Raw genomic sequence first — 14,986 nt, forward strand, 5'->3', positions numbered from 1 at the left:
ATTTAGTTTTTCCATATAATGGAGAACAATTAGGTTTTTCGATATAATATAATATATAACACCTTAATTTTTCTATATAATCGATAACAAATTTATTTTTCGATATAAACGATAGTAAATTTATTTTTCGATATAAACGATAGTAAATTTATTTTTCGATATTATCGATAAAAAGTTCATTAATATTTTCGATACCTCTTAGTCAATATTATTGATGACACATGTATCGATATAATCAAAAATAACTTTACAAACAGAAAACTTTATCGATGTTATCAATAGCAGCGTTATCGATAATTTGGTTTTACCATCCACATTTGTGCCAAGTATGGTATATTCGATAAAATCGATAACAAATTTGTCGATAAAAATTTAGTTTTTCCATATAATGGAGAACAATTAGGGTTTTCGATATAACCGATAACACCTTAATTTTTCTATATAATCGATAACAAATTTATTTTTCGATATAAACGATAGTAAATTTATTTTTCGATATTATCGATAAAAAGTTCATTAAAATTTTCGATACCTCTTAATCAATATTATTGATAATACATGTATCGATATAATCAAAAATAATTTTACAAAAAGAAAACTTTATCGATATTATCAATAGCAGCGTTATCGATAATTTGGTTTTACCATCCACAATTGTGCCAAGTATGGTATATTCGATAAAATCGATGAGAAATTTGTTTTTCGATATAATCGATAGAAAAATTGTTTTTTGACATAATGGATAACAAATTTGTTTTCGATATAATCGATAACAAATTTATTTTTCGATATCAATTTTATTTTTCGATATAATCGATAAAAATTTTTTTTTGATATAATCGATAAAAATTTCATTAATATTTTCGATACGTCTTAATCAATATTATAATAACACATGTATCGATATAATCGAAAATATCTTTACAAAAAGAAAACGATATTACCAAAATTATCAATAGCAGCGTTATCGATAACAACTTCATCGATATAAGGTGAGGTTATTTTATGTTTACTTCCAGCAACTGTGCTAGGTGTGGCCCAAATCGGTCCATAACCTAATAAAGGTCCTTCTTAAACCGATCTCGTGTATTGATTTCTTGAGCCGCTGGAGGGCGCAATTATTATCCGATCTGGCTGAAATTTTACACGAAGTGTTTTGGTATGACCATCAACAATTGTGACAAGAATGGTTAAATCGGTTCATAATCTGATATAGCTCCCATATAAACCGACTTCGGATCTTGACTTCTTGAGCCGCTGGAGGGCACAACTATTATTCGATTTGACTGAAATTTTGCATTAAGTGGTTTTTATTTTAACTTTCAACAACTATGCCAAGTATAATCTAAATCGGTTCATAACCTGATATAGGTCCCATATAAACCGATCTCACGACTTTATTTATTGAGCCACTCAATCCGATTTGGCTCAAATTTTGCGCTATGAATTTCACTTTGGTCTCCAACAGCCAAACCAAGTATAGCCCCCATCGGTTCATAAATTGGTATATCTCAAAAAGCATAGCTTTTCTTATGCATTATTCTTTGTTTGCCTATATAAAAACTATCGGACAATGAACTTGTCAAAAGCGATCCATGATGGAGGGTATAAATGATGCAGCCCGGCCGAACTAATCACGTTTCTACTTGTTTTTCAGTATTATCGATAACAAATTTGTTTCTCGATGTAATCGATAACAAATTTGTTTTCCATTTATTACTTAAAAAATTTTCTTTTCGCTATAATCGATAACAACTTAATTGTTATTTTGGTTTCTCTCAATCAATAATACCGATAACATATTTATCGATATAAACGAAAACTATTTTATCGATAACAACTTTATCGATATTATCGATTACAACTTTATCAATATTTCCGATAACAACCTTTCTGATATTATCGATAAAAGCTTCATCCATGTTATCTTTAACAATTTTTTTTTGCGAAAACAAGACTTTTGTCGAAATTTGTTTCTTATATCAAAATTTAGGGTCAAGTCTCAGGGGGCCGCCCCACCCCAAAAGCCACACTAAACGAACATGTAGGCCCATCGGTACAATATGGGATTCTAATGTAAGGCTCTTGAGAGTAGAATTAAAAACACATATACGAATTCGGGTCGATTCCCGGGAGGTCCAAATTATGACCCAAAGGGACATGTATTCCAAACAGGACAAAATGGACCATGTCAAAAGGGGTCCGCAAACACTTAAATGTGTAGCGAACCACACCGGGGCAGCTAGTGCCAAATAAAATTAAAATCGTTTCTGGGTTTAAACTCTTTAATGCTCATCGTTTACGTTTTTCTATTGTGCTAATTTCATTTTCACCACAACACCATTAATACTTATCATTGTTAAAGTTACAAACCATTCTCGCAGATGCAATCCTTGGGGCTAAAGATGAAAAATATTTACGGGTAACAAGCGTGACACCATAAATAGTGAAATACACTCGCTCATACCTCATCAAAAAAAAAATAAAAACAATCTCATTAACAACAACAACAACAACAGTAACAAAACAAATTGTATTCATTTACTTTTTTTTCTCTCATTTCATCTCGCTAAACTTATGTCACCAACGACAACAACAACAACAACACAAATCAGAAACTATGGTCTAAGGTGGGTGACTGAGAGCGAGAGAGAAAGAGTGAGAGTCTGTGGGTATGAGAGAGTTAAGTAAGGATGTAAATTGGCTTAAAATGTTCTGGGTGATAGAATACAACACCACCAAGCATACAGGTGATGGGTGTTGCGCTTCGGGGCATCATTGTGTGTGCTTATGTGTGTGTGTGTGTTCGTGTGTGCGAAAAAGTTTATTATACGTGTTGTGTTTTGTATTATTATGGCTACACAACAGAATGTAATTTTCTGCTCTCTGAGTTTGAGTAAATTATGCATAAAACATGAATGCCATCCATGGTTTACGGCGAAATTAACTCATACATTATATTTTTTACAAGTGGGTGACTTATTTTTGCCCCCCTTTTTTTCTCTCAAAAAGTTCTAAATCAGCCATAAACCTTTGAATTATATTGGCTAATAATCGAGAAATATAATTAAAATTAAAAGTCATTAAACTTGGGTTAGCCAGAAGCTATGAGATAAATATGATCAAATATTCATTTTATAATGAAATGAAGAAACGAAAAAGGAATATCAATGGTTGTTGAGTATATTGACAGGAAATTTAAGCGAATTGGATCAAGCAACTCTGTAGCTAAGTTGATACTTGTAGTAATCCCAGATTGTCAGGGCGGGGATCGTGGGTTTGAGGGTTAATAGAGGCTTTGGGTTGTCACTTCCATTCCAAAACCAAAAACTGTGTGAATCTGTTTTCAGACTCCGACTTTAAACTGACCTAGTCATCTTACTTTGAAAATCTTTGTCGTATCTATAAAAAAAAAACAAAAATCCTGCCCTTAAACAGCCTTAACTTTTCTAATCCTCCGACAACACCAAAAATCCTTAAACAACTCTGCCTTAATGGCCGTCGTGGAAAATTCAAATGTCTGCCATTTCGTAATTCATTTTGTGAAACTAATTTTGCAAAAGTTAAAGAAGTCTCTTATAAAATTTAGAAATTTTTAAATTATCAGCCAAATTGAATTATGCTGAAAAAAAAAGGAAAACAAAAAATTGACAAACTCCATTGCACGTCTTTGGAAAATACTTGGGAAAAGTTGTGCGACTATTTTACATGAGATTTAAATTAATTTGATGCTACTGGTGTTGATTTTGTATTTTTTACTCATTCTCCCTCTTTTTTATCTCTGTCTCTGTTTTCAGCTTCAGCATGGCCCGAGAACTGCACACTTTAGGATGGGATTATTTGATGTTTGCCCTATTCATCGCGTTTACGGTATTCACGCCGCTATGGAAACGCTTGTTTGGTAAACAGAAAGCTCGCAGCAAAGCCGATTATGTCTTTGCAACAGGCGGTGTTTCCATTTTGGCCGTAATGATATCCATTGCCCGAGGAACCCTGGGAGTAAGGACCGTGTTAGGTAAGTCTAGCCCCCCTCCCCCCCCTCAGCCCACTGGGCACTTTGTTGTATTTCCAACAACATTGTGGAAGCGAACAATCTAAGCGGCCCTGTGTTAACAAAAATCTTCTTTTTTTTGTATGCTTCCATTGTTGAGCCGGGTCAGTGGTCACATTTTGAAGCGTGGGAAAAAAACTTTGTTTTCAAAGTTTTTTTTTATTTTTTGTTTTTCTTTTGTTTTTGGTTAGGGATGATGTCCAACAGCATAAAACAGTCTCTAAACAACGTGGGTTAGTTACCCTTATATTGGCCCTACACATGTTTCATGGGTCAAGTTGTGCACAAAAAAAAAACGAACAAAAGTTGTCTTGTTTTCCTTTTATCTCCTTTATGACATTATCGCCCTCCCCTCTCCCTGCATACTTTCCACATAACATAGCAACATGAAACCCCATACAAATCATAGATGAGACTATTCATGTTTTTCGATCACCTTTATCCTTTTTTGTGTTCCCTAGTTACCACATCAGATATTGAAATAAATGACACAGGACTCCCATCCCCAGATTGGTGTGGGTATGTGCGGGTATTAAAAAAAATGAGTATGCTGTGAATTAAGGTTTATGGTACACCAACCAAAGGCTTGCTGGATGTTTTTTAATGTGTGCTTAAATCAAACTTTAGTTTTGGGATGCGTAAAGTCACAAAATGTTGTGATATGAGGTGTCCTTTAGTTCCTGCATTGCGCACAAAGGACAATGAAAAAATACTTAGAAATATGATAGGGGAGAAAGGGGTGAATGAATTAGGAAGCAGGAAGGGGACAGTTTTTAAGGACTAATCAATGAGTAAGGGAGAAAGAATAAATGAACAAAAGGATCTAGGTTCGCTAGAGGGACGGTAGATGTTAGAAGGTTGGGCGAAAATATGTTCATATAAATAGAAGAAAGGAAAGAACCGATGGAAAGAAGGAAGAATCGATGGGAAAAAGAAACAACCCGGTAGCTTGGTGGTTAAAAGATGAGATAGAATGGAAGGGCTGAAAGAAGAATTGAAAGGAGAGATCGTATGAATGCAGTATGGAAGATGGAGGGAGAATAAAAGCAAGAAAGGATGGATGGATGGAAGTAAGGAAGGAAGAGAGAATGGAAAGAAGAATGGAAGGTTTAAAGGAAGGATGGAAGGAAGGATGGAAGGAAGGAAGGATGGATGGAAGGATGGATGGAAGGAAGGATGGAAGGAAGGATAGAAGGAAGGATGAAAGAAAGGATGGAAGGAAGGAAGGATGGAAGGAAGAATGGAAGGAAGGATGGAAGGAAGGATGGAAGGAAGGATTAAAGAAATGATGGAAGGAAGGATGGAAGGATGGAAGGATGGAAGGATGGAAGGAAGGAAGGAAGGATGGAAGGAAGGAAGGATAGAAGGATGGAAGGATGGAAGGAAGGATGGAAGGATGGATGGAAGGATGGAAGGATGGAAGCAAGGATGGATGGAAGGAAGGATGGAAGGAAGGATGGAAGGATGGAAGGATGGAAGGATGGAAGGATGGAAGGATGGAAGGATGGATAGAAGGAAGGAAGGAAGGAAGGATGGAAGGAAGGAAGGAAGGATGGAAGGAAGGAAGGATGGAAGGATGGATGGAAGGATGGAAGGAAGGATGGAAGCAAGGATGGATGGAAGGAAGGATGGAAGGATGGAAGGAAGGATGGAAGGATGGATGGAAGGATGGAAGGAAGGATGGAAGGAAGGATGGAAGGAAGGAAGGATGAAAGGAAGGATGGAAGGAAGGATGGAAGGAAGGGTGGAAGGAAGGATGGAAGGAAGGAAGGAAGGAAGGATGGAAGGATGGAAGGATGGAAGGAAGGATGGAAGGAAGGATGGAAGGAAGGATGGAAGGAAGGATGGAAGGAAGGATGGAAGGATGGAAGGAAGGATGGAAGGAAGGATGGAAGGAAGGATGGAAGGATGGATGGAAGGAAGGATGGAAGGAAGGAAGGATGGAAGGATGGAAGGATGGAAGGATGGAAGGAAGGATGGAAGGAAGGATGGAAGGAAGGATGGAAGGAAGGATGGAAGGAAGGATGGAAGGAAGGATTAAAGAAATGATGGAAGGAAGGATGGAAGGAAGGATGGAAGGAAGGATGGAAGGAAGGATGGAAGGAAGGATGGAAGGAAGGATGGAAGGAAGGATGGAAGGAAGGATGGAAGGATGGAAGGAAGGATGGAAGGAAGGATGGAAGGAAGGATGGAAGGAAGGATGGAAGGAAGGATGGAAGGATGGAAGGAAGGATGGAAGGAAGGATGGAAGGAAGGATGGAAGGAAGGATGGAAGGAAGGATGGAAGGAAGGATGGAAGGAAGGATGGAAGGATGGAAGGATGGAAGGAAGGAAGGATGGAAGGAAGGATGGAAGGAAGGATGGAAGGAAGGATGGAAGGAAGAATGGAAGGAAGGATGAAAGGCAGGATGGAAGGAATGATGGAAGGAAGGATGGAAGGAAGGATGGAAGGAAGGATGGAAGGATGGATGGAAGGAAGGATGGAAGAATGGAAGGATGGAAGGAAGGATGGAAGGAAGGATGGAAGGAAGGATGGAAGGAAGGATGGAAGGAAGGATGGAAGGAAGGATGGAAGGAAGGATGGAAGGAAGAATGGAAGGAAGGATGGAAGGAAGGATGGAAGGAAGGATGGAAGGAAGGATGGAAGGAAGGATGGAAGGAAGGATGGAAGGAAGGATGGAAGGAAGGATGGAAGGAAGGATGGAAGGAAGGATGGAAGGAAGGATGGAAGGAAGGATGGAAGGAAGGAAGGAAGGATGGAAGGAAGGATGGAAGGAAGGATGGAAGGAAGGATGGAAGGAAGGATGGAAGGAAGGATGGAAGGAAGGATGGAAGGAAGGATGGAAGAATGGAAGGATGGAAGGAAGGATGGAAGGAAGGATGGAAGGAAGGAAGGAAGGAAGGATGGAAGGAAGGATGGAAGGAAGGATGGAAGGAAGGATGGAAGGAAGGATGGAAGGTTGGAAGGAAGGATGGAAGGAAGGATGGAAGGAAGGATGGAAGGAAGGATGGAAGGAAGGATGGAAGGAAGGATGGAAGGAAGGATGGAAGGAAGGATGGAAGGAAGGATGGAAGGAAGGATGGAAGGAAGGATGGAAGGAAGGATGGAAGGAAGGATGGAAGGAAGGATGGAAGGAAGGATGGAAGGAAGGATGGAAGGAAGGATGGAAGGAAGGATGGAAGGAAGGATGGAAGGAAGGATGGAAGGAAGGATGGAAGGAAGGATGGAAGGAAGGAAGGAAGGAAGGAAGGATGGAAGGATGGAAGGATGGAAGGATGGAAGGAAGGATGGAAGGAAGGATGGAAGGAAGGATGGAAGGAAGGATGGAAGGAAGGATGGAAGGAAGGATGGAAGGAAGGATGGAAGGAAGGATGGAAGGAAGGATGGAAGGAAGGATGGAAGGAAGGATGGAAGGAAGGATGGAAGGAAGGATGGAAGGAAGGATGGAAGGAAGGATGGAAGGAAGGATGGAAGGAAGGATGGAAGGAAGGATGGGAAGAAAGGATGGAAAGAAGGATGGAAGGAAGGATGGAAGGAAGGATGGAAGGAAGGATGGGAAGAAAGGATGGAAAGAAGGATGGATGGATGAATGGAAGGAAGGATGGAGGGAAAGTAAAAAGAAGGAAGGATTGAAGGAAGGGTGGAAGGAAAGATGTACGCAAGAAAGGTGAATGAAGGATGAATGCATGGTAGGAAGGATGACGTGAAGCATGACGTGAAGGATGACGGAAAGGATGACGGAAAGGATGACGGAAAGGATGACGGAAAGGATGACGGAAAGGATGACGGAAAGGATGACGGAAAGGATGACGGAAAGGATGACGGAAAGGATGACGGAAAGGATGGCGTGAAGGATGACGGAAAGGATGACGGAAGGATGACGTGAGGATGACGTGAGGGATGACGGAAATGATAACGGAAAGGAATAAGGGTTGGAACGAAAGCAGACGGAAAGATAGAGAAAATAATGAATGTGAATTTAAAATAATAATTTGAAAGCTAATATGGATATTTGAACGGGAAAATGGGAAGACAGTAAGGACGCAAGTAAGGAAAGACGGTGGGATTAAAGCGTTTCATAATGCGATTGATTGAGTGGCAGGCCGAAAGATTTACGGTTGTACTGATGAAGGGAAGTTAGACAAAAAATAGGGAACATTAGAATTTTTTTATGAAAGGATGGACGGAAAAATAATTAAAACATCGGAAAAGGTAACAGAAAGATTAATGTGAGAACGAATGGAAGCACCAAGAAGCGATTCTCGTAAGGGGAAATCAGGTACCGACAGATTGGGCAGTAAATGAACATTTAGAAAGATTCTGATGCGAAGAAAGAATAGCGACTCATTTTACTTTAATTGGTTATGACAGAAAATTTTTCCCATTAGACGAACTTAGAACAGCGTTTCAAGCACCTCAATATTCTGCGCTCATTCTAAAATTTCTGACACTAAGTTTCGAAGTGTCTCCCACCACTTGACTTTTCCATCGGGCACGGAAGGTAGGATGAAAGCGAACAGAGGAGGTTGTTAGAAGGGCACACAAAATTACGGAAGAGCTGATAACAGCATCGATTGAATGATGAATGGACGAAATTATGGAAATAAATATTGACTGACACGGAAATAAGGAAAGACTGATTAATGAAGAAGGATTGGAGGCCACCGTAGCATAGAATTTAGCATATACGCCTATGAATCTGAACGCCTGGGTTCGAATACGGGCGAGAACATCAGAAAAAAGTTACAGCGGTGGTAATCTCTTCTTAATGCTAAGGTACAAATGTCGCGCTGCGGCACGCATTTCGGACACGGCTATAAAAAGCAGGCCCATTATCATTGAGCTAAAACTTGAATCGAACAGATCTTATTGACATGTGTTCCTCAATGCAATGTTCATGGGCAAAACTGTGTTTTCTAAATGCAGAATGAGAAAGAGAATATAAAGTTATTGAATGACTGACTGCAAAATAATGAAAAGGCCGGAAAGAGAGATGACATTCGTTCACTAATCGTTTTGACGGAAGGACAGACCGGTGAAACGAGATACCTTAGAAGGAAAACAGATTTGGGAAGATTGGTAAAGGGTGGGTTAAGAAGACAGATGCTGATGCAACCAATGAAAAACTTGTAACACTTGATGTAAGCGATTTAACTGCAAGCTTCGCAACACGACTCGTCGTTTTGACAGCATAACACTTAAACCTGCTCTGCTTAACTATTTATAAAGTTGGTTACGGGAATTTACTAACATGTCAAGAAATTTGAATTAACCAAATAATTAAAAGAATAAAGGAAACAGCTACTAAAAATCAAGGAAACTCTTCTCTATTTGATAATAATAGCAGAGGAGTTACTTCCTCCTTGAATTAAAAGACGACGTTGTCGAAGAGCTTTGTAGAATATATAAAATCCAGGAACTCCAAACTTATGGCACAGCAGGAATTTGAGTACGTAGATTTAAGATGGCAGAAGAACCTACTGGGAAGAACAAGCGACCCAGTTTCCAAACTCGCATACTGACCCTTTGCCGAACTAGTAAACCGAGTAAAAGATATGGTTATGACTACTGCAGAAGCCGTCTCGAAAAGGTTTAGGATTGTTGTGTTTATGTTCTGTTCTGCAGAATTATATGTTCTCCAATTTCCGAAAGGCAGTTCTGCTCTGATCTAGGTGATCTTGCAAACTTATCTTTAAAGAGTTTTCTCAAACTTATCGACAGAAAGGGGGTAATTTCGTCAGAGAAAACGATAAGATCCTTCACACAGAGATTGGTTTTTGTAAGCATACAAGCAGTAGGATCTGTGGTGGGTTCAACTCAATGTGCCATCGGGAAATCCACATTCATGTGGGAGTTTGAGATATGCATGTGCTCCTATGCCTATTAAATTTCGTCTATTGATCAATGATCTAGAGACACCTTTTTTCCACATTGTGGCACATGGGTAGTTTACAAATAATCAACAACTTCCATCGACCATATCCTCCGATAGTGCTTTAACCTTTTTCCCCTCTGTTTTAGGTTATCCCAGTGAATTATTCTATCGCGGCTCAGCCATGTGGGAAATTATCTATGGCATGGCTAGCGCATATCCTTTGGTATGCTTCATCTTTGTTCCGGTCTATTTCAATTTGGGCATAACTTCCGTCTATCAATATTTGGATTTAAGGTAAGTCATCCACAAACAGCATATCTCTTGGTGCTTGAGAAAGCTAAAACGCAAAAAATAAATAATATGCCAAAAACAATACGAAAATAAAAAAAATAATTAAAAAAGTCATTAACATTTCAAGTGAAAGCAGCGAAGGCAAAACAAAAAAACCCAAAAGCAAAACAGCATAATAACAGAATGAGTCTTAATGGCTTTTTCATTAAGAGTGAAAGAAAACTGTTTAAATTAAATTTAGAATTCTCTGCCAATCTTGGAATGTCACAGGAACAGAGAAAAAAAGTGCTGAGCGAAAATAACAAAGAGGGAAGACTATAACACAGAGAGAAAATGGAGGGCCTATGGAAAACATACAAAGTCATCAGCAAGAAATTTAAAAAACTTAAGGGAGGTGGAGATCACTAGTGGTGTAAACTTCCCCACTGTTTCTTTCAGTGTCCTCCACTTTTATTCTACTTTTTGGACACAGGGACCATTGACTTGTTCATTTTGCAGTTAGTATTTTCCCTGTTGCTGTGTGAATACAAACAATTTCGAAATCCAAACTGTTGGAACTCTTACTGTTTTCCATACTCTGGTTGTTTTTGTTGTTGTTGCCACTTCTTTTGTTTTCCATCTATGTTTCGGACAGCATTAACAAATTGAAATTTGTCTACGAAAAAAAAACACACACAAAGATACCAGCTTTGCTTTGTTTCTCCTTCAATACTCCATAAGCAAGATAATGAGCAAAGGACATCACTTAGGATTACATTAACATAGAGAATCATTTCATTACTAGGTGTATGCAGAGCAGGACCCACTCTATCCAAACAATTCCCAAACCAAACAAATGACAAGGAAATGGAATGACTTTGCTCTGAATTGGGAGAAAAAGTAGTAGGAAGAGCATAAAGAGAAGAAGGGGGCAGATGGTTAATTGCTAAGGATATTCTTGTTGTTTCTCAAATTTATTTAAATCGTTTGCAAAATATGTTCAGTGACCAACTAAGATGTTGTCTCAGAAGAGGATATGGTCGATATGTTGGAGATGCTATATAGTCTTAAGATTGGAATGAATGGAATGTAGCTGGTGCCAAGGGAATCAAGACTTTCTTCAATCCACATTTTTTATACCCACCATCATCATAGGTGGGTATAATGACTCCGTTTACAACACATCTAATAATCAATATACATATGATCCTATCAAGTATATATATTTCTCATAGTCGTAAAATTCTAAAACGTTTTAACAATGTCCGTGTGTCTGTCCGTCTGTCACTTTGGTGTAATCTGTGTGTCCGCCCGTTGTAATCACGCTACAGCGTTCAAAAATTGAGAGATTGAGTTGAAATTTTGTTGGCACAGATCCGCATTTCTCCCATTCGCAAGTTTAGTTTTTGAATCGGCTAAATCGGACTATATTTGGATAAAGCTGCCATATAAACCGATCGGCCGATTTAGGGTATTAAACCCATCCAAGACGCATTTATTATCCAATTTAGCTGAATTTTAGAACAGCGAGTTGTTTTAAGCCTTCCGTCGTCGGACCTGATCTAGATTGACTTATATTTACATATAGCTGCCATATAGACCGATTTGCCGATTTTTGGTCTTAAACCCATAAATGTCGCGTTTATTATCTGGCTAGCTGACCCGGGCCCGCTCCGCTGCGCCTTCTTTTACTTTATATGGAACAAAAGTTTCCTTGGAATATTTATTTGCGACAATTAAAGATCTGTTAGTGAAATACCATGATAACTTGACTAACAGTTTAACAATAAAAGTGCCTTTATCTGAATCCCATAGCATCTTCATTGGTCTACGAATTTAAGTTTGGATGTAAGGTGTACTCCACTCTCAAAATACTTCATTTCAGCCCGATATTCTCATGATGTCTAATTTAGTGATGTTTTCGGGCCCCTAGGTACTTGGCCCTGAAAAATATCAGTATCGTGCTCTTCTCTCTCTTCTCTCAAATACCATTTATATAAACCCCATATTGCCATTGGCTTAAGAAGAGTTTACACGATGAGGCGTCCCCAAACACATGGCCCCAAAATAGGTTATCAAATTCGTTTTCTAATCTCAAATACCTTTCATTTGAGCCACATATTGGCATGGCCGAAAATTTTTTTCCCTTTGGGGGTGTTTTTGGGAAAGGGGTGATGCCCTAAATACATGGTCCTACATTTGGATATCAAATTCGTATTCTACTCCCAAATACCTTTATTTAAGCCCCATATTGCGATGGTCACTCAAAAATTGCTGTTTGTGGGGTATTTTGGGAAAAGCGTAGACCCCCAGAAAATTGGTCCCGAAAATGGGTATCAATTCTTGCTCTACCCCCCAATTCCTTTCATTTAAGCTCCACATTGACATGGTCGGTAAATATGCCCGATTAAGGGGTGTTTTGGGGATTGGGGTGGTCCCCCAAACACTAAGCCCGGAAAATATATCAGCAACGTGCTCTATTCTCATATATCTACATATAATTTTTTTGAACTCCATATTGTCTTTGCCCTCAAAATTGGATATCAAATTCGTTTTCTAATCTCATTTAAACTCCTTATTGCAAAAGTCAGCAAATATATCCGGTTTGGGGTATTGGCCCTTAAAACTATGAATATTTAGTTCCACTCTCTTTAAGACCCTAATTGTCTTGGTGAGCAAATACGTCCTATTTGGGGGTTGTTATGGTGGTAGGACGTCCGCTAGACAGGCCCCTAATGTTAGTATTAGATACGTGGTCTACTCCCACATACCTTTAATTTGAGCCCCATATTTCCATAGTCGGGAAAAATGACCGGCTTGGGGGTGTTTTGGGGGATGGGCGACCACTCGGTGAGTTGGCCTTGAAAATATATATCGGATTCGTGTTCCACTTTAAAAACCCTCTTATTTGAGCAATAGTCAGAAAATACTTCCTATTTGGGTGGTGTTGTGGGGGTGGGGTGGCCCCATAGACACTTTTCCCGAATATTGATATCAAATTCGTGCTTTACTCCCAAAGACCTTTCATTGGAGCCGCATATTGCTATGGTCGTAAATTTGTACCCTTTGGGGGATGTTTTTGGGGAGAGTCGCCCCCCCCCCCCCCCAAACACTTGGTTCCATATTTGGATATCAGATTCGTATTCTACATTCAAATACCTTTTATTTAAGCCCCATATTCCCATGGTCAGTAAAAAAGTCCTGTTTGGGGAGTGTTTTAGGGAAGGGGTGGACCCCCAGAAACGTGGTCCCACATTTGGATATCAGATTCGTATTCTACACGTAAATACCTTTCATTTGAGTCCCATATTGCCATATGTCAGATTTAAGAGTGTTTTGGGGCTTGGGGTGGTCCCCCTAGCACTTGGTCCGACAATTGGATATTCGTGTTCTTATCCTAAATACCTTTCATTTGAGTCCCATATTGTCGTGATTGGTCTAAATATATGTTTGGTTGGTTTTAGGGTGGGGCATTCCCCCTAGGTACCCCATCCGAAATTTGGATACCAAATTTTTATTTCTAGGGTACTATATGAGAGCACTCAAAATTTCGCTTAAATCGCACCACCTATCTCCGAGATCTGGCTTTTCTGAAAATTAGGGTTAGGGGGAGGGTATCAGATATCAAAAAATTTAGTATCCTCTTTTCATAAACAGTGATTTGTATTAAAACTTACGTTATCTGTCCCAAGTATGTTCCGCATTGCTACCTCTATTTGGAATGAGAATTTTTACACGGCATAGTACCACAGAAATGTCGCCAGCATTCGGTGGAGAAACCACCGCTGACAATATATTCTGATGTTCCCCCAGGATTCCAAACCAGTAAAGGTCTTTCACCAATAAATTTCGTATATATTACCCGATTTTGCTGAAATTTGGTACAGTGAGTTGTTTTAGACCCCTACATACTTTGTCGAATATATTGCTGATCTGATCGTATTTGACTATACAATAGCTGGAATATATACCGATCTCTCGGCTTTATGTCTAGAGTCCACATCAGGGTCATTTGTTACTTTATGTCGCTGAACAGTGAAATAGTGTGCTGCCGTAGACTCTCGACTTCCGTGTTAGGTTTGACCTGAATCGAACCATATTTTGACAAAGCTCATAAATGATGCATTTTCACCGGTTTTTGCCGCAATGTGGTTCAAAATATAACTGAGGTGGGGGTATCCAAGTTTTGGCCCAGCTGAACTTCGGCCCGGCCGAACTTAATGCCTTTATGGATATACTAATCTAGTCATTCCGCTTATAACATCCAAAAATATTCGTCCAAGACCCCATAAGGTATATATATTCATGATCGTCTCGACCTTTTTCATCGATCTAGCCATGTGCGGCCGTCCGTCTGTCAAAATAACGATAGCGGTCGAATGCCTAATACTCGCCGCTTGAAATTTTTGCATAGATACTTACTATTGATGTAGATCGTTGGGGATTGCAAATAGGCCATATCGAATCAGATTTAGATATAGCTCCCATACAAACCGATCTCCCGATTTGAGTTCTTGAGCCACTGGAATTTGTCTGAATTGTCTAAAATTTAGCATGTAATGTTCTGTTATGACTTCCAACAACTGTGTCAAGTACGGTTCAAATCGGTCCATAATCTGATATAGCTGCCATATAAACCGATCTTAGGTCTTGACTTCTTGAGCCTCTAGAGGGCGCAATTCTTATCCGATTGCAATGAAATTTTGCACGACGTGTTTCGCTATGACTTTCAACAACTGTGCCAAGTATGCTACAAATCGGTTCATAACCTGATATAGCTGCCATATAA

The 14,986-nt window shown here is 39.2% G+C and overlaps 1 protein-coding gene across 1 annotated transcript in view; it reads left to right on the top strand.

Moving 5' to 3' along the window:
• The window catches only part of LOC106091148 (sodium-coupled monocarboxylate transporter 2), a gene marked incomplete in the record, with an annotated part of 201,100 nt that overhangs the window by 108,961 nt on the left and 77,153 nt on the right, over positions 1 to 14,986 (top strand). The window contains 2 exon segments of the mRNA XM_059363989.1: positions 3,798 to 4,015; positions 10,074 to 10,221. Of these exon segments, the coding sequence (XP_059219972.1) occupies positions 3,805 to 4,015; positions 10,074 to 10,221 (359 nt within the window).

Source organism: Stomoxys calcitrans, chromosome 2, assembly GCF_963082655.1.
Source record: "Stomoxys calcitrans chromosome 2, idStoCalc2.1, whole genome shotgun sequence".
Lineage (NCBI taxonomy): Eukaryota > Metazoa > Arthropoda > Insecta > Diptera > Muscidae > Stomoxys > Stomoxys calcitrans.